A 20,357-nucleotide genomic window follows, 5' to 3' on the forward strand; every position below is an offset into this window, starting at 1 on the left:
GAGAGGATTTCAATTTTTACTGACTTATGTCATAAACCTTGAATACATTCTAACGAAATGTGAGCACTTTGTCCCATGTTGGACTAGAGACAAAGACGATAATACGATTTGAGGTCATGGGGGCATGGCTGACAGATGGTGGGTAAGCCGAGATCGGGAAGGAAAAACACATCAAATGTCCACCTTCAGCCCAATAATTCAGTGGTTCTATTTGATTGCTTATCTTGTATAAGAGCATAGCAATCCAAGAAATGTTTTGGCAATGTTTTATATCGTGCGATTCATGTGGTTATCATGGCCTCTTGTCATCCAATGTCCTTAATATGTAAAACATATGGTGGATTTGTATCCAACAAGTCAACAAGTTAGGCTTGTATCCTAAGAAAGCCCATAAAAACCATGATTTATTTTAGTTTAAAAGAAAACATTTTTTTATTAAAAAAGGCTATGTCTAATTATATGTTTGAGGTTTTTACCATGTATTCCTCATCGTGGTAGATATACTCTGTCAATTCCATAAAGAGTGCAATTTTGGTATAAAAAGTCCCATAGAAAAGTGAAACCTTAGATGTTGGACCACCAAGATGAGGCTGTGGTAGACTAATTGGCTATTGTTCCTTAATTAACTGCACGTGGTAGATGGATAAGAAAAAAAATGCTAGGCAGTTTGAAAAATCCTACAGTTGTGTTTTTCATGCACCGGAGTCCGGAGGGAGTAGCTGAAAAAAATCATGGACTTCCTTTCTGATTCTACAAAGCCTCAGCTCAAACTGCAATTTACATTCTGTATATTGGCCTCTCGATCAATTAACAAGTACGGAGTATTGATCAAATTCACGGCACGGCGAAGTTTAAAAGGAATCAAGAGGGTGGTGGTGGGGAGAGGCCACCACACGCCAGATCATGTGATCCGCCACCGGCGCCAACACCCTCCTCCCTTCGCAGTTTGGTTCTCCTCCGTAGGGGAGGGAATGGCCGCGTTGTTGTGACGCTGATGCCCCCTCCCAACAAAATTCTCGTCGCGCATGCGCCTGTGCGCCATGCATTCTTTCGGTCCGTCCACCAATGAGCAGGCCCAATCCAACCTTATCCGTCCCCACCGGATTTGATCCAAACCCATCTTTCCTCGCGAGAATCTCGCGGGCTTTTATAGGGATAAAATCCCAAAAAAATCACCGGTGGCCGCCGAACGGAGACCCAAAATTAGGCACGCCCAGGATTAAACCACGAAGAGAGGAGAATATTCTTCGCCTCCAGTTCCCCCTGTACGGTGAATCGCCGCGCGTCCCGTAGAAGGCACCCCCCGACCCCGCCGGTTCCGTCACAGTGTCGTCACCCACCCACCCACACCTCCCCGGCGCTCGCTGCCTGGGCGCGGTGCACGGACCGAGCTGCCGCCCCTCGCCCCGATTTCCACCACCCCACTCGCTCCTTCAGCGGAGGGATCGGTGCATGGACCGCGCCCACGCGGCTGCCCCACAACTCCCCCACGAGCCGGCGTGATCGCAACGCGAGCACCCCCGCACCACCCCGACGGTTCGCCATAAACGTGGATGCCTCTCTCTCTCTCTCTCTCTCTCTCTAAGCCGGTGGGCCCCACCCTGAAAATCTTTGCATCCATTTCCCAACTCCCCTTTCGTTTATTTCTCTCTCTCTCTCTCTCTCTCTTTACGCGAGGAAATTGTTGCGCTTTTTAACTCGCGTCCTTCTCTCTGTTCTCCTCTCTCCCCTCTGTTGCGTCCGTCGTCTCCCACTCCGGGATCCGACCCCTCCCGCGCCCACCTCGGCGACTCCGCCCGCTTTCTAGGTACGGACCCCCTGCCTCTGATTCGGCTGCCTCTGGTCTGGTTGCTTGCCTGGTGGCGGTGAATTTGGACTGGCCCTGGAATGCACGGATAAGGTGCTTTCTTTCGCGTTCTGGCTGAGCTTATGGCCGTCGATGGGGGGAAAATCGTCCTGCTTTTGGTGAATTCTGGCTGTTTCCTTGGTGATCTTAGTGTTATAATCCTGTTGCGTGCTTGTGTGGTGTCGCAAAAACTCTTTACCCCCAAGGTTGAGATTGTCTGGGGGAAGAAAAGAACTTGCGGAGTGGCCCGTGCCTTAGGCGAACCTTGATTTCGGGTAATTCATGGTGGAATTGTTAGTGGTCGGGGTAGGGATCTCGCGCGAATTGATCCTTTCTATGGAAATTTTGCCTCTCCGGTCCGAATTTAGGCGCTTGCGGTTATGAATTATCCGGTCTTACACCTAATATTATCCATTTCTGATTTATGAAGCAGTAACCTGGCCTGTTTAGTCCGCATAATTCATAATTTGCGTATAGGTTACAGCATATGCCACGAAAACAATGGAGATTCATTTCGTGAGTTCTTTGGTGTGTCAATTGCTAGCCTCATTTTAAGTTTAGATGATCAGTCAAATCTTTTTAAGGTCGTGATTCTTTGCCTGAGGTGCAGGTAAAGAGCTGCTGCTTAGTTTTTTTAGTGCATTGTTGAGTGGATAAGGTGATTTTAGTTACAAGGAAGGGGCATAGTTGGCTTCAAAGTGGTAATTAGTGAACTACGGGTATGGGGCAAACTGTGGCGAACAGGATCCTTTGCCAAGGCCCATCCATGTGCTAGCGATCTGTACTGATAATGGGAGGACCAGGAGAAAAGGTAAAACTAAAGAAGCTACCTTTGCTTCAAATTCCTTTCTTGTGTTGGTAACTTGGCATTTCACAAAGGATGGAATCATTGGCTCAAGTGCAGAATCATTTGATTCTCTTTAATTAAAAAGTCATCCTTTGTTGTTTTTCCCTTCTAATCTGGCAGATCTGAGATGAGGCATGAGATGCTCCATGTGAGCGCTAGTTTCTCCTTACTCATATCTGGCTCATGCTTGACTTTTTTATTGTGGAATGTAGATCACATCTAACATGCTCCGTTGATTTAATTAATTTAATGCGTATGGTCGATCCAACTGCCTACTTCTTTATCTGCCTGCCCGACCAGTTTGGATCCCATAAAGTCTCTGTTACTTCTCTTGCCTTGTTTGCTTTATCCACCATTCTGGATCTGAATTCCTTAGCTGTTCTGGGTGAAAGGCCTTGTAGCGGCAAAGCTGCATTTCACTGGTAATGATGCTAATTGATGTTTCATGTCATTGGCTTTGCCAGATAGAGTCAATTTATTTAGTTTGCATTGTGACTTTGTGAGAAGAATACCATCTTGTGGGAATTGTCTCATTTCTCTGCTTATTTTGTTGAAGTGGAACCTGGTAAATCTGCTTTGGTTATATCAGCAAATGTGCCTCAGTCGACAACTTGTGAGTGCATTAGGTATATACATGTATATTTATTCCTTGCATGATGGCATCATAGTGTGACAGTTCTCTACTTACTACATTATCTGTGCATAGGTTTGCTCTGTTCTGTTGCGTGGCATATCTTGTATAACGTACGTTAAGGAATCTGTGGCACATTCTTACTATGATAGTTTATAAAATCTACTTTTCCCAGCGAAGAATGTAACCATGCCATTTCTGACAGATTTCTGAGAAAATGGCAAGAAGTGCGAGAGCAAGGAGGCATGTAGCTCGTCAGCTCAGGCCCACCCCGTATCCCATTCCTTCAAACCGATGGAAGCCAATGAAAGAATCCAACCAAAAGAAAGCATTGCCGACCTCGCAGAAGATGGACTGGGAAGATGCCAATTGCTCTGTGTGCATGGAATACCCCCACAATGCTGTGCTCATACTCTGTTCATCTCATGATAAGGGCTGCCGCCCTTACATGTGTGGAACTAGCTACCGCCACTCGAATTGCCTGGATCAGTTCAAAAAAGCCTACACCAAGGGGGCATTGCTTCAGGAAGTTCATGCGAATGGTGCTGGCACTAACCTGGATTCAGCCCCATTGACTGCAGGTGAAAAAACTGAATCCATTGACCTTGCGTGCCCACTGTGCCGTGGCAAGGTGAAAGGTTGGACAGTGGTGGAACCAGCTCGAAGTTATCTCAATGGAAAAAGGAGAACATGCATGCAAGATGGTTGCTCATTTGTAGGGACCTACAAAGAGCTCCGCAAGCATGTCAAGTCAGAACATCCTCTTGCAAAGCCAAGGGAAGTGGACCCCGTCCTTGAGCAGAAGTGGAGATTGCTCGAGATTGAAAGAGAGCGGCAAGATGCACTTAGTACGATCACTGCAACAATGGGGAGGGCTGTTGTTCTTGGTGATTATGTGCTAGACTTGGAGGATGGAGTGGACCTGGAGGATGTAGAAAGTGATGCTGATGTTGACGATGGCCGTGGGACAGAAAACACTCGAAGAATGTTACTATTTATTATGCGCCAAGTTGCTCAACATCATCAAAACCAAAGGCTTCAGAATGCAACCGGTGCATCTGAAAATGCTGAGGACGAGTATGTGGTGAGCAATGGTGCCAATGGAACCACGCCATACTCTTACCCCTTGGAAGGGGAGGATGAGGATGATATGGTCGTGGCCGGAGGTAGAAGCAATGATGTGCTCCGACCAGAGAGGAGGCGGCGGCGGCGCCGCCGGAACCGTGGAAGATTGTTCTTAGGTGCTAATTGAGTACAGGTGGGGTTAACCGCCAGAGGAATACACATGCACAAATGCTTCCCTGGTGCCTGGCATTCATCAATATCGGCCTCAGTTTACTTGTTCATGATTATGTACCATGTAGTTATGTTAACATCAGGTCATTGTTTCTCATCAATGTATGTTATCTCACATTCTTTGTTGAAAAGGAAAACACCGCATCATATTTTGCGGTTTATGTAGCCTCTGTGTTTCTTATCTCCCTGAAATTTAAAGGCTTTTTTTTTATTAGGACAAGACTTTGACCAAAGATTACTCTTTTAACACGTTATTCTTGATGCAAAATTATAGCCATAATTGAGTACTTTACAATATGAATTTAGTAACATCAAACTTGTCAACAAATTATAAATTTGTTCCCAAAATCTTTCCCAACGAACTGAGTACTATACTGGGACCTCTGGAGATTGAATTTAGTAATTTGCCTTTAGCGTGTTCATTTTAGAAATGCGTGGGACTACCGTACACAGGTAGCAGTCCTACACGAATCAGCATTGACTATCAACTGCTACCTCAATGCAGCGCACTATACTAACAAGTCACAAATCTACACCAGACTAACTACCAAACGAAACCTTCAACTACCAAACTGCCAGTATGATCCAGAACATACAGAAAAGATCTTATGTTATAAGAAAATTGTCAAAGCTATCAATTACATAGTATTATACAATTAATGGCCTCAACAATAAACATACATTCTCTAACTGATTTTCCCGTGACCTAACATTATAGATTTATTAATGGTCAGCATCATTTTACAACACATGTATAAAAAATAGTTCTATATCTTATTTTTTTATGAGGGTTCTATATACTTGTTAAGATAGCTCTGGATCAGTGATAGGTGCATGTCCACAGCAGCTCGTCCAGAAAAACCACCCGTCCAAGCATGGGCTCCGAGCTACGGCAGCATCTAAATTAATCAGTATAATTGAGCTGGTGCTGTGCCGTGTCGAAAGTGCTGCTTACGTCAACACCATAGATCACAACATTATCAATGTGGCCAAAACCATGCTGATGCTGCCACACCTTAGGTCATCTCTCATCTCCTGTCGCAGAATCGGTCGTTACTTTCTTCCTAATGATCGTAGGCACGCCATAACACACAGGAGATGCGCCAATCAGAAGTTGAAGCCTGCAAGCACGCCTAGCCTCACTTAGATATGAAGCTATTCGCCTCTGCCTGCAGCTGCAGCTTTTAGTACTATTATTTATTTGTTGCGGCCTCTTCCCTCGTGTGCCTTTTCGTCTTGTTCTGCCATTTTCCTTGGAAGCAATTTTCATGGCTTCAAATTCTTGTGTTAGCTGGCAGCAATTTGAGCAAATGTTGCCGTCTGCAAAATTTTGTTGCAACCATGAATCAAGCAAAGCTTTACTAAACCGATCAATATCCTTGTCTGAAACATCCCAGAGATTTGCAATGATAGCAGGGGAACCAGCGGATAAATATGACAAAGGGGCCCCTCGAGGAGCATAGCTCCCTTTGCAGTGAAGTGTTCCACTGCTACATCCCATAAGAAGAGCAGCTGCACAATTATTTAACTTCTCAATTTCCTTCCCAGAAACATACTGAGTTCCTGCAGCAAGTTTCGGGCTAGTTAGATCACATAATAGTTATGTTCATACAACCATCCATTATTGTTATTGTCCGTATTCATATAACAGGTTATGAACAATGTGCGCAAAGAAAAGATATCTGAATAGTAATCACTTATGCTAGCTCATTCATTAGTAGTAGCATACAAACCTGGTCGTCAATGTCATCAGACACTTAAAAAAAAAATCTTGGCTCTAAGACCACAAGTAGAGTAGTAGCCACTTACGTCTATGCCAGTATGCTAGTGCAACTGACAGGTCATATATGCTCCTCACACAAGTATAGTTTACTCCTCACAGAAGATTTTCAAAGAAGGTTGGGCTCAAAGCATTGCAGCCTAAATGAACTTCACCGGTGGCGGTGGCTATGCCAATACTAGATTAGTGATGGAGCCAGGGTTATTGCACACTAAAAAGAACTTGGCTGTGAGCCTACGATGCATCAGGCTCTCTACAGGGAAGAAAGTAAATCAATTATAAACATCTTAAGATGAACTATCTGCTACCACTGCAACAAACTGAAGGGATGAAGTTCAAACTACCGGGAGTCTGGGACAATCACCTATGCAAATTACCATTTTTTTTTGGGGGGGGGGGGGGGGGGGGTGCTGTGTATAGGGCATACCGCTTCCATGTCCAAAATAGAGGAACAGATCATGATTTGTCAAGGCCACAGCTAGCTCTCCAGCCTCTGGAGGAGGATCCCCAGCCTTTCCCTGCATACCATCATTGCATTGTCCATATTAAATAATGGCAAAACATGAATACACCCTCTAACATGCAAACAAAATGGAAATTGTAACCTTGACATAGTCAAAGAGTTTGTTGCCTATGAATATACACACTAAAGCTGCTTCTGTGTCTATATTTGATATATCCTTCCATTTTTTAATTGGCATTTCGCTACCACAGGTGCCTTCCAAGTTCCAATGGCCAAAATATCTCTTCACCAAATGTATGGATGAGTGGGGTTGCTCCAAGAAGTGCTTATGATTTGGTCACTGGTCACCATCTACACTACTACACCTAGCCATCAAGTCCAGCTCCTTTTGTGAAAATACTTCAGATGTCCATACCCTCAGCATGAGGCTGGTACCATAGGCTGCATGTCATTTCTTCTACTTCCTGCTATCATCAAGGTCTTTGGTAGACAATGACTTTTCACTCACTGCTAACAGTCACCGACTGCATAGAGTGCCAAACTTTCGAAACCAATGGCATGTGAAGAATAAAAACATACTAATTGATGGATTATGCAGACTAGATTTATTCATTACCATATAATAGATTTTGTAGAGCACAATCCTTATGATTAAATTCAAACAAAAGTAGAGTTAAACTGGCAATATAGCAATGTGCAAGTGATGCCCAACGCTACCAGTAAAGCATATTTTTAACAAACTTATGTATAGAATGAAAAGGAAAAGGGTGGAACAACCGAACAACCACTTTTATATTCCATATACACATGTAATATATTCAAACTTTTATTTGAACAGAGTACTATATTTCAAACTTAATCCAAGCATCTGGTTAAGGCAATTTTACCTTCCAGTCATAGTTTCTGAACAACTGATCAAATTCTTCTTGTGTGCTGCTCAGGTCACCACTTGGATTCAATAGATAAAAAGTATTGAAAGGGTCAATGACAGGAAAAGGAGGCGCCATGACACTGCCATCTTTGAGGAGGTTATTACTTCGAGATAGTGCTAAAAAGATGCTAGTCATTGATGGCATACGATATATCTCTTGATTCCTTAATACAGGCAAGTTCTCCCAAGGAAGCATCTGTAGTTGATAATTAGAGCAGGAGAGGTCAGTGAAGATATATGAATGTACTCCCTCCGTTCCAAATTATAGGTTGTTTTGGCTTTCCTAGATGCATAGATATTATTGTGCATCTAGACATAGGGTATATCTAAGTGCATAACAAAGTCTATGAATCTAATAAAGTCAAAGCGACCTATAATTTGGAACAGAGGGAGTAGTATGCATCATAAAACTTGCGAAGACTACTATTGGCATAATACTGCAGATAAGCAGCACAACAAATTTCAGGAGCGCAACTCATCTTTTCTAACACTTAGTAACAAAGGAAGCAATAAGTTGAAGCACTGCCAATACGAGGTGGTTGGCCAGCAGCACAGGTGCTAAGATCATGACTAGGAGTTTACTATGCAAGATATAGCCATTATAACAGACCTTTTTCTCCCAACATTTAGTTATTTACAGAAGATGATAGCAAGTTAACAAAAAAAAAGGGAAATGTAACCTGAACAAGTCAGGCTACCGACAGAAGATGATAACAAAATTAAAGATATTCACCCCTGCTGGAAAATAAGTTGTTGAGCAACAACTCTATCTAGAGTTTTAGACTTACAGTGCAGACTAAAAAGCCTTAAAAAATGTAAGCTTATTAAATCACATAGCAAATAGCGAACAGTGAAGCTATCTTGTTGCTCACCTGTACATTGATATCAAGAACTAAAATGATGGGATCTCTATCAACTGGCTTAGGCAGTTCATTCGCTGCATTTTTAATAGTACATGTGAGTGCTTCCAAAGCTTCATCCTCAATCTGGCAAGAGAAGCCTCTAAGTCTATCTTTCCCACAGCAACCTCCCCTTCCAAAGTAACCTTTATACAAAACAAGTTGATAAACACATTCTTGCACTTCATCAACCGACACAGCACCACCAAGGATAGCCTTGATGAGTGTTGGATTAGCTTTAAAGTCAACTTCTGACAATGCTGCCTCCATGTGTTGATCAGATAATTGGTGGCCCAAGAGAAGGCATTTCCAGGGTCCAAACCAAGATTCTTCCATGTCTCTGTTCAAAAGTATGAAAATGATATCAGAATAAAGAAGCATTAAGGCAAATTCCTATTTTGACTCCATATTCGAACTATAACTAAACTAATAAGTTTAACATGAACTTACTTCAGCATGTTATCAAGGCAGTTGTTGAGCTTCATTCTATGTGACCACCACCTAACGTGATCTGCGTGTACATCATTTATAGTGAGGGTAGCACTAGAGAGGGATACAAAATTCTCCTCAAGTATTTTTTTGAAAGTTGGAGCCACATAGTCTGTAATTGCATAGCCCCAAGGGCACTGCCACTTCTTATCTAAAACTCCTATTGGATTGCCCAAATCTTTGATGGAAGAATCTTCAGATTGTGATCCTGTTAAAAAACGAAGACCCAAGATTTAGTTACAGTACTGTATGAAATCACAGACTCAAGTATTTAATCTACACACCACCTGAAATAGCATCCACCGGAAGAAGCATTGTAGTAGGTTCGCCTGTTGAGTCAAACCTTGAAAGCAACATCCAAGCAGGAAAATAGGAAGGAAAATAGGAAGGGTCGAGAACAAATTTCGCAATGACATTCGCATAATCACCTCCAAGCATACTAACACAGACAACTGGTACATCTGGCAGTTTTTGGAAGAATTCAGTTATGTGTTTCTCGATATATTCTATGTCCATTGATGGATACCTGATAAGAAATTTAGGCTTTACTATACATTTACAAATGCAATACGATGAAGAGTTCAGCTGCTATTTAAAATTTTGAACCTGAGACTTTTTGAAACATCCCCATCCATCCCACTTCTGAAATCTGCAAGGGTACTCTGAAAGTAAAAAAAAAACTACAGACAATTAAATAATATTGGAATATGGCAGTTGTATAATATGGCTATGAACTTGCTATGGTACAAACCTTCTGAACCTTTTCCCTGGGAAATGCTTGTAAGTTAGCAAGGTAATGGCAATTGAGATAAGTTCCCACAGAAATCTGATGGAAGTATGCTGCCCAATGATTCAAAGTGAGAGATCCTTGAGAGCACAAAGGCCATTGGATCGAGGAATCTCTTGTTGACAGCAAGAATATGCATGCAATTAACTTGCAAACCTGCGACAGGCGATTTGGATTTCAACACAGGATGAACTACCAGTAAAGCAAGCATATAGCCAATGGTTGAACAAAATGATAACCTGACTATACCGGGTGTCTTAGAAACAACAGAATAAATACATATTCACTAAGCATTACAAGATTAAATGACATCACAAACCTCCTGAAAAAGTGAGGGACTTTCTCTGGATAGAACGAAAGCTTTGAGCAACCAGGGAACGACGTCAGACAATTTTACATTGAATAAGCTGCAGCAGACGTCCCTGCAGAAAGTGATGATGAAATTAAATTGAGCAAGTGACATAAAATTGCTACAACCAGGATGCCATATATGCATTTGGTGCATAATAAACACTAGATGAAACAAACCTTGACTGTTCAGAAAGGGAGCCTTTTAGCAAAAAGAAGCTCATACTGCGTAGTATTTCTGCACGCTCGAAAGGAAGAAAATCGCCAGTACTCCCATCCACGATTAGTCCAACTAGATGAGGCTCATATGTCCTATAACAATCCTGTGGAAGGGATCTGAAGTACAGCAGAGATATGCACCGCCAATATATACTATGAACCTCATGATCCACATAACCTCCCCTGTGAGATCCCAAGGCTCTAGCTGCAAAAAAGGGGAAAATGTAGCTGAATCAACCACATGGATGAATTAAGTAACTTGACTAATACTCCCTCTGCTCAGGAATGCTTGGCGTTCCCAACCAGTGGGTTTAGCTTGCTGCTAAAGTGCTAATGCAAACCTCCGGTTATTACATTTCCCGACCGGAGAGAGTAACCAGCAAGTAACTCAATTATAGAAAATTGATCAAACTTCTTAAGCAGTGCCATAACTCATAATCACAAGGTCCAGTACGTTTTGCAGTATCACTAGGTCGCCAGTGGATATCTATAGCAGGATGGAAGGCTATTACAACACAAGCATAGATTAACTTGGTATTTCCGTTATCTTGTAGGCACAATATAATTATATATCCCTGCTTGTAAAGGACTGTTATGGTAGTGGGACCGGCTCTAGGCCTGGGCCCACTGTACTGTAGCGCGTGAACAGTACCACGGGATAGGGATTAGTTTGTTAGGATATGATTTGGTTAGCTATTTGGATAAGATTTGTTAGTAAGCGCCTGGTCTACAAAGGCAGCCAAGGAGTTCTAGGGCCTGTTTGTATCCGCTTATAAGCGGCTTATCGGTGGAAATAAGCGAGAATCCCGCCAAACGCTTTGCTTATTTCCACAGATTCTCGCTTATGTGGTAAGCCGCTTCAACGATTTTAACTACGAGAAGCGAAAAGCGAGAAGCGAGAAAATCTTCGCTTAGATTATAATCCAAGCGTGGCTAGAAAAAGCGTATACAAACAGGGCCCTAGTTTAGGCAAGCAAGAACCCTAAAAGTAGTCAGAGCCTCCTGAGGGAGGGGGACGAATAGGTTCTTCGTGATATCCCTAGTTATTCCATATCAAGGACTTTATAGAGTTCAAGTAAAGTGACGTTGTTCTGTGTGTCTGTGCGCGCGTTGGGTCTCTGTATGGCTCTTTTCTCTTCTATTAATACAACGATAAGCAGTTCTCCTGCGTGTTCAAGAAAAAAAATCTTAGCAATCATTCATAGAGGGCGAGCTGCATATCATACTAACTATCTGAAATATACACAATGGTGTGACGAACTAACCAAGATTTTCCCAGCAATATTTTGGCGTCTGTTGCAGTTTCTCTTATTATTAAATTAGCCAATACCCTACTCAAGCAAATCATAGTAGCTCGCCAACCTGAAAACACATGCCACTGCAGTACTAGATTTGGGTATCTTAAGCACCTATAACTAACTTTTGTGCAAATCCAACATATCATTTAGCAGATTAAACTGAAAGTGCAAAAGCAATTTAAATCCATTTTAAAACAGTGGATTTAACATCTTCCAGACAAAATAGTTCAACCTCAAGAGGACAGTGTAAAGCATACCATAACTATTTTACCAAACGTGTTTTTAGTATTAGAAAAAAGACCGGTATGAACCATAAGCTGCAAATGAGCATCATTTACATAATATATAACGGAACATAAGCTACGAGCCTTTCATCTTTACTCAAATTAATAACAGGGTGAACGCAAAAGGCAAAACACATAAATCAATCTGATCAATGAGAGTTGAGATACACCTAATATTCAACATAAGAGTTCTTATGAGTTCATGCAAACCTTTATCCTTTAAATCTAATGTCAAGCCAATGATTGCATGTCTCAATCGTCAAGCACAGCTGCACAGAACACAAAAACATTAAATAAAAGAAAATACCTTTTTTCAACAGAAGTGGCACAAGCTGGCGCCGGCGAACACAGTCCAATCTGAACTGCAAAATATTCCGAATGCACCCAGATTTGAGAGATTTAACCAAAAGGCACTTCCAACAACCAAACATATTGCATAGGTCATCTTTGCTGTGGTCGATGCCATCAGGAAAAGCTTCACCACAAACCAAAGCATCTTTAGGCAATTCATCACTCCAAGATGTGCCATTTTTACTATTAAGCTCGGTTGAAGCCTTTGCACCTTTCAAATGTGCATTTCGCTTGCTAGAGCGAATTATAGTCTTTGCATGAGTCTCCACAATATGTTCCTTGGCTAAACGTGATGAATTTCTGGATGTCCTCTTAGCTTTAACATCTAATGGTGGACTAGCTTCAGCATTCCTCAAGTTTTTTCTTAGAGCTTTTAATTTTGTGGACTCATTGCAGTGATGAACAGATGCTTGTCTCAACAGTACACAAACACTACACGGAGGTAGCACACCATCCTTTGAAGTTAGAAATTCTTTCCCCTGATTACAAGCTTCATGCTTGATTGGTATAATACAATCTTTGTTGCACACAGGACAGCCAGTTTTACAGCTATCAGAGGACCCAGTACAAAATTTCAAGTCAGTGCTGTTCCATTTATTTATTGCAGATTGGTACTTGCCTAAAGCACTAGACAGTTCCTTTTTTCCAGACTGTTCCTGGCAATCTTTTTCAAAGAGACTCCAAGAGAGATCACCATCTTGCATGTCAACTGATATCTCCAGAGTCAACTTGCATGGCTTACATGAAATAATTGCATCATTTTCCACAAGAAGATCTCGGGCATATTTAAGCTCACTATCTGCTTCATCACATAGATATCGCTTACGGTATAGTTGACCTGAACAAAATACAAGAAGTGTGAGACAACAGGGACAGATGAACAGAAAAACAATGAAAGAATTACAGATACCTAGCAATGATGTAAAAGCAATACAGAAAACTGATAACCCATGAAAATCTGATATCTCTTTTCCAGTCCGTAACAGAATTTCCGCTTCAGTGCCATTGCCAATCAATTCGTGCATCATAGCAACCTGCAAACATGACTTAGTGAACATTATGCTACTGCCTGTGGCTGTGGTATGAACGTACGATACAACTCAGCTCACCATTCAATTTGCTCCAGTAATATACTAGTAACTCACTAATTATTTCCCTAATCTTTGCATGTGTGGAAATTACATTATGCTACACCTATTACCGTACCTGTAAAGTGCTCTCAAGATAGCATCTAAGTACGTTCCATGGAGTAAGGAAAGAATCTCTCGCGCTGGTTGATCTGCTGCAATCTGGCCAAATTTCAGCTATGGCTGGTCCCCACGCTTCAAGAGAAATTAATTCCTGCCCGCAATGTTGGCTTTTCGTATTTGCAGACACCCCCGAATTGAGTTTGAACTTCCTTTTTAGGAGCTTTTTGCGCAAATCGAGGGCTTCTTTTCCATGTGAAAAGGCCTGTAACAACAAAACATTGGATGTATTTAATTACACGAAAGCTAGAGTATTGACCAACAACGCAATCTAAAAACCATTAATATACACAGAAGACTTTGTAACGATGTTTCACAGACTAAAATAAGCAAATTTAACTGTTCATTGCGAGAAAGAATGGTCACCTGGAAAAGTAGTCCACATGAAAGAAGTCTTTCGGACAAATCATAGTATAAATAGCCAGCTAGAAAGGTTGATTGGTCATTTGAAGTATCCTGCAAAATGCAACACAATAATTGAGAAAGAAAATAAGAGATTGTGGTTAGTAATTTGATGAGGTGCAACTAATATAACTTACTTCAGAAACCAGAGACAAGGCAACTTCTCTAACTTCATCAACACCCGCATCAAAACTGAACTGCCTTCCAAAGGAATGTTCACATGATTGAGGAATAAACAAGTCACTATGCAACATCCTCTGAAGAAACATAAAAAATGAAGGATGGTCTCCTTCGAAACATTTTCTCCAAAATTCAGTTTGGTGGCAATCTACACCAAGATGCTCTGCAATATAAATAAATTGCTCATCCAGTGGGAGATGACAGCATGCATGGCTAAGGCGCCCATTGGTGAACAGCAAGGACATTAACTTTTCAAGGGGTAGGTTTTCTTGCTTCCATATCATTATCATAACTTCGCACAGCTTAAATTGAAGCTCAAAACAGCCCTGAGATGGTAGAGTAAATATACATGATTATCTTGCAAAACGAAAGCAACTGAATCTCACCCAACTTAATAAACTGAAGATATCATGGCCTTACCTTCATAGATAGCAAATCAACCAGAGAACAAAGAAGTGGTACAATAGTTCTTGATGGCTGTTGCAAGACCATACCAGGATCAGAATGATGAAATGATTCCACTCGGGACCACAAGCTAAGTGCTCTCCTAGCATTTTCAAATATTACCTATTCAAAGTCACAACAATTACACTAATCATAATTAGGTAAAGCATAACCATGATCTACTAAACAAATAGGTGTGTATGCTGGTAAAGCTTATGTACTTACTAAACATGGCTAGCTAGTATTTGAAGTGATTACCTCTCCACCAAGATTGCCTTCCTGAGCACAATGTGCATACAAGCAGTGTGCAATAGCCAATTGGTTGGTCACAATAGCATCGCCACGAGATAAATCCTGTGAGATGTTTTTATGGTTTGATGAACAAATATTAATCTATATCACCCTTTCTTTGAAAATAACAAAAGCCAATATCGGATTCAAACTCACCAGTAATGATATTGCTTCAGATAAAGTATCAAGGCAGCTACTTATGTTTTGCACTCCACGGGCACGAAGTGCACCTGCCTTTCTAACGAGGACCCTTGACCTCTCCCGAAAACATTCTTTTGAACAGTAAATTTCATCCAGAAGAATATTTATGACCCTCATTTGCATTTCGGCGGAGAATACTGAGCCTCGGGCTTCCATTAATCCATATGCTAACGACTCCTTCAGAAGACAGAGTTTGCCCTAAGTAGTTAGCTCCAAAAACAGAACACTACAGATACCTCGATTTTAATGAAACAAAATAAAATACGGTACCTGCTCTACAATCAAGCCTATCAATTCCTTTGGCAACGGAGACGGACAGCCTAAAAGAGAGTGATAGAGAAGTGGAGCACTATCCACACCTTTATTATTCTCAAAATCTTTGCATGTGGTCTATAATTTGAAAAATAAAAATGAAGTTACATTAAAAGGAGTGTTGTAAAGAGCAGAATTATTTTTAGTAAGTACCTTAACCCACAACTTGATCAGTATCAAAGAGCTATTGAAGTATTCAGAAACGGTGCCATAAGCCAACAATTTAGACAAGCTCTTCACAACAATCTCACGTGTGTTTTTTGATCCACATCTATGTAGAGTGTTAACCATCTTCTCAATCCTGGCAAATCCATCCAAAACAATATTGTTCAATGTATCCTTGGGCAAATCCTCAATAATTCCGTTTCCTTCTGTCCTTGATGACAGTCTACAGTAAGAAAGCTCGACATATGCCCATATTGTTTGGCAGCATAATTCTAGAGCTTTCAGTGCCTGAAGCAATGACAATGGTATTCAACTTCCATGGTAACTCAGAAGAGTACCTTGGCCCGAAAATAGAAGCTTAGAAGGTTACCTCTTTAAAATGCCCAGTATTATGAAGTGTCACTCCAATGTTGCCAAGTGAAGATATCAAGAATTTCAGCTCCTCAAGCATTAACCATTTACTTGAAATGGCACGATTGATGGAGTCCAGGCTCTTCTGGACTATGCAACCAAAAGGTGTTAGTAGGTGATAAGGATGGTGACAAAAAGTTAATAACAGCAAGCAATTCAACAGCCATTTTCAACAACTAGCATCCAAATATAACAAAGCAGGTACTCATCAGTCATCACTATATCTAAATATAAGAAAATGATAATTCTTGACATATTCACATCAAGCTCTAGCCAGGAATATTATAATTGCACAAGGCACAATGGCAATCTTAATGGTCTATCCGGCTCTAGAGTACCTGAACATCTTTGTTGGTGATAAAGGAAACTTTAATCACTAAAACAAGGACTCTCAGTAAGGTTCGACGCTGTTCATGCAGTCTCTCGTTGTCTCCTTCGGACATTTTTGTGCAGCTGCTACAGCACAAAACACTTTGTGAAATCAAGAATCATTGTCTGTTCCAATAACAATATGGCCATAAATAATGCAGTAAGCATTGATCCATAAATGTTCTCGCGTTTCACTGATTACAACGCCAACACCTATGGTCTTATGGACCTACCTATAAGCTGCAAAGCTGGAATCGATGAACTGATGCAGTGCTGTCAAGACATAGTCCATGTTTCCAGAATAATGGATTGCTTCTCCATCAGAGAAGCTCTTCCACACTGCATTTACTTGCTGCAATAATACCTTGCAAACAAACTCCAAAGCATCCAAGTATGCCATTGAAGATGTTTTATCATTTGACCGAGGTGCCGTTGTGACCATTGCTTTGTCTAAAGCTTGTAGGTACTTTTGATTGTTGAGAATATCCACTGACAAAGATGGATGCACTTCACTTTCTCCTTGCTGGGTGCTAAAGTATAATCCAGTCGCATAAAGAAGAAGCACTGAGGCAGTAGAAGAGGAAACCTATATGTTGCATGAAATTACATTAATCAAAACAAGTGTGGCACTGACACATGCTTAATGAGAATCCAATGCATAAAAGACAGTACAGCATGTACCTCAGAGAAATAATCGCCTTGTTTATAAAGTAGTTCTGAAGTGCCAAGACATAAATCCCTATTGCCAGAAAGAATGCACCGAGTAAAATATGCCACAAATAGCATAAGCTCATCTACAGCTTTCGGTAAGTCAGCCTGAAAAGGGGTTACAGTACATTACAAGTTTACTGCAGGTACTGAGGTCTTGATAATAAAAGACTCACTAACGCATTCTTTATATATTTATGGTAAAAGGCTCATTAGCTTATTACTGCGATAGGATGAAGAGTAGGCATTATGAAGTTGGTGGTCGATTCAGTACAAACAATATATGAGATGCATAATTGTAAAAGCACACCAGAGATCTAACACAAATTACTTAATTTTGTGTGAGTACAATGGCTTATCTTATCAGAAATCCAAAATCACAAACAAGATGGAATGGCAAAGGGAACAAACATTACTTAAACACACCCTATGTACATGACTGGCAAATCAAGTCTCAAAATTAAAAATAAGTACTAGATTCCAACAGTAAGGTCAAATATAGTGATATTTTGAACAAGGTCATCCAACAAGTAAACAGGGAACTCTAATCTCATGTATACTAGCAAAATTTCCCATGAGTTGCAAGTTGCGACGGCACAACAAATCATAAAATTACATGTGCATACATAGTTTGTGTGAAATTAGAGGGAATAAAGATGCAAAACATGTAGATAATTACTGCAATGTGGATATGAAATGCGATAGTAAGTTCCTAATAATCAGAATTGGGGGCATGGGTGGGTAAAAAAGACAAAGTATAGCGGCAGAGTGGTGGTGATGGCAGATACACCACTACCAGCTTCAATGTTTAGGTAGTAGATAAAAGATAAGATTGTGAGAAAATAGAGCTTCTTAAGATTGTCTGTAAAATGCGGATAGATAGAGGCCTAGTTCAATTTTTTTTTCTTATTACAAAACATCCGCACATCTCCGAACTGCTGAATCACACTTACATACAAAATCTTGAAACTTATGACCAACACATCTAGCTTTGTGCAAGCATTATGCCACTTCTGTTTAAACTTTGGAAATTCATTGCGTGTTATTTTTGTTTTTACAATTCACCTCTTACACTGTTAAATTAAGCGCCATGTAATACACTTCTGAAGTTTGGTGAAATTCAACCCTTTTCATCCAGGTGGATTTTAGATGTTATGTAATGATACGAATACATAACCTACACAAACGTTGTCATATTATGAGGAAAAATATCTTTACGTGCAACATGTGCACAGCCAATCTATATTATTAATTAAAAGATGTACATTAGTATTTGCACGGAAGAATCAGGATCTGAATTTGAACCTTTGTAAGGAACAGAAGGCTCCACTGAAATTTATATTTTTATACTGTGCCCAGGTTTTCATTCTTTCATATGTCATCTTTATCAGTTGCACCACAAGTTTACCAGGTTTGACTAATATTGATCCAGGAATAGCCTCTAAATGATATCAGTAACTGCACAACATAAAACAGATTCACAGTAGCATGACGAAAGGAATCATGGGATTACCTTTACACGTACAACAGAATCAGTGACTTCTTTTAACACGTGGAGCAAAAGCTCTGTGCTCCCTCCCCAACTCAAATCTACGGAAGAGCAAATCTTGCGAGCAATCTGCAGCCAGTAAAAAACAGTATCATAATGAATCAGCCAGCCAAGACTCCTATTTGGAGAGGAGCGATAGGCAATAAATTTCATAATGATTCATACTGCTGGCAAACGCTCAATCATTTGCGCCTTCACACACTCTTCTATCATAGAACCACAGAATCTATGCACCAGATCAGTTCTGAAGGTTGAAGATTCAGCAACCAAGAAAAAGGTGCACCGGGTTAGTGCATTCACAAGCAGAATGAGATATTTTCTGCGGACGTCATCAGCCAGTATCCTGCACACAAACATGAACAAGCCCACTCAGTATCTCTCTTATTTAATGAATTCCAAAGCAAGGTTAGCATTCTCACAGAAGCCATGGCTGTAGCTGCTGAACCAGACTGAGAACCCGTTCGTATGGGGCAGCTTCCTTCACCTTGTCCTTGCTGGCACAATTAGCAAGGCAGACGGTGAGCTCTACCGCGAGGGTGGTGACTTCAGGGTCCCTGCCAGCGTCCCCAGCACTGCCAGGGTCCGGAAGGAGGGCGGGAGCAACGCTTGCAGCGCCTCGTCGTGACTTCGTGCTCGTGGTAGGTGGAGAGAGCGAAGAGCAGAGGGCATCGAGGGCAGCAGCCGCCTCCGCATTGGCGCGACCGAGGTGGCCGCGCGACTCAAGGAAGCAGACAAAGCGGCCCCGCTGGAGAAGCACGGAGTAGGGCTTCCCCGCGAGGCAGGGTGATATGGCCTCGAGGCAGTCCAAGAGGAGGCCGTAGGTCTCGAGGAGTTCGTCGGGGCCCCCGCCACCCGCATCGCCCGAGCCAGGACTCGCGCGGACGAGCGGCGGGAGGAGCTGGAGCGCGCGGGCGATGAATGGGAGGAATCGCTTCGCGAGGGAGCGGAGGGTAGCCGCGTCGGGCGGCGGCGGCGGCTGCTTGGTTTGCTTCGTCGCCCTCCTCGGCGGCGGCTTGGGGTTAGGGTTTGCGGTGGGCAGGTAGGGGGTGAAGGGCTGAAGGTAGGCGGCGAACCGGGAGTGGAGGCCGGCGTGGGAGGACGGGGACGAGAGGGCGGCGAGGAGGTCGGCGGCGGCGGCCTCCATTGCCATCTGTGGAGGTGAGCGGAGGAGCCGAGTGGGGAAATTTTGCGGCCGTGTTTTGGGGATTTTGGGGGTGGGAATGGGCGGGAAAAGGGGAAGGGGTTTCGGCCTTTCGGGAGACGCCGAGACGAAGGCTGGGAGCCGTTGGGGAGTGTTCGATTCGATCAGAACACTAGTTCAGATCCGTCTGAAGTCTGAACTAGGGAGAGTGACGACGGCACTGACGGGAGAATGAGGCGTCCCGAGCAAGATTGAGAGATGGGCTTATTGGTATAGAATTCGGTGGGCTTTTAAGTGGGTTTTGGGAGGAATCCGATAATTGGGCTTTTCCTCCTGTGATTTAAATATGGGCCGGAGTATTTTAGAACTCCAGATTTATTTTTTTATGCAGCTTGGTACCTCCCTAAAGTGCGGGATTTTCATAGCAGTTTAGCAGGAATTATATTACAGTGATCAATTGGATTCTAG

General features: G+C 42.0%; 2 protein-coding genes across 8 annotated transcripts; one reads left to right on the plus strand and one right to left on the minus strand.

Moving 5' to 3' along the window:
* The first annotated feature begins 1,616 nt into the window (after positions 1-1,616).
* On the plus strand, positions 1,617-4,785 carry LOC117839591 (uncharacterized). 5 transcript variants are annotated; one of them, XM_034719992.2, is made up of 3 exons: positions 1,617-1,807; positions 3,250-3,319; positions 3,530-4,785. In XM_034719992.2, exon 3 carries the CDS (start codon positions 3,542-3,544, stop codon positions 4,574-4,576), a length of 1,035 nt encoding a protein of 344 aa, XP_034575883.1. In that variant the 5' UTR covers positions 1,617-1,807; positions 3,250-3,319; positions 3,530-3,541; the 3' UTR covers positions 4,577-4,785. The 5 variants fall into 5 exon arrangements, with proteins under 5 accessions (XP_034575883.1, XP_072151637.1, XP_034575867.1 ...); XM_072295536.1 differs by lacking the exon at positions 3,250-3,319 and having other exon boundaries at positions 3,500-4,785; XM_034719976.2 differs by lacking the exon at positions 3,250-3,319 and having other exon boundaries at positions 1,620-1,807.
* A 428-nt stretch (positions 4,786-5,213) lies between these two features.
* LOC117839564 (separase) lies at positions 5,214-20,045 on the minus strand. Of its 3 annotated transcripts, none has more exons than XM_072295530.1 (27): positions 19,168-20,045; positions 18,914-19,091; positions 18,713-18,817; positions 17,173-17,307; positions 16,725-17,077; positions 16,461-16,575; positions 16,082-16,207; positions 15,700-15,999; positions 15,505-15,624; positions 15,190-15,411; positions 15,001-15,096; positions 14,719-14,865; positions 14,256-14,624; positions 14,083-14,172; positions 13,676-13,921; positions 13,380-13,503; positions 12,426-13,307; positions 10,498-10,741; positions 10,289-10,391; positions 9,934-10,125; positions 9,789-9,844; positions 9,467-9,708; positions 9,144-9,390; positions 8,667-9,033; positions 7,751-7,990; positions 6,828-6,918; positions 5,214-6,183 (listed from the first exon to the last, which is right to left on the minus strand). In XM_072295530.1, exons 1-27 carry the CDS (start codon positions 19,896-19,898, stop codon positions 5,642-5,644), a joined length of 6,663 nt encoding a protein of 2,220 aa, XP_072151631.1. In that variant the 5' UTR covers positions 19,899-20,045; the 3' UTR covers positions 5,214-5,641. The 3 variants fall into 3 exon arrangements, with proteins under 3 accessions (XP_072151631.1, XP_072151627.1, XP_034575828.1); XM_072295526.1 differs by having other exon boundaries at positions 16,461-16,578; XM_034719937.2 differs by having other exon boundaries at positions 9,470-9,708; positions 16,461-16,578; positions 19,168-20,044.
* Positions 20,046-20,357: the final 312 nt, after the last annotated feature.

The sequence above is a fragment of the Setaria viridis genome, chromosome 1 (assembly GCF_005286985.2).
Source record: "Setaria viridis chromosome 1, Setaria_viridis_v4.0, whole genome shotgun sequence".
Classification (NCBI taxonomy): domain Eukaryota; kingdom Viridiplantae; phylum Streptophyta; class Magnoliopsida; order Poales; family Poaceae; genus Setaria; species Setaria viridis.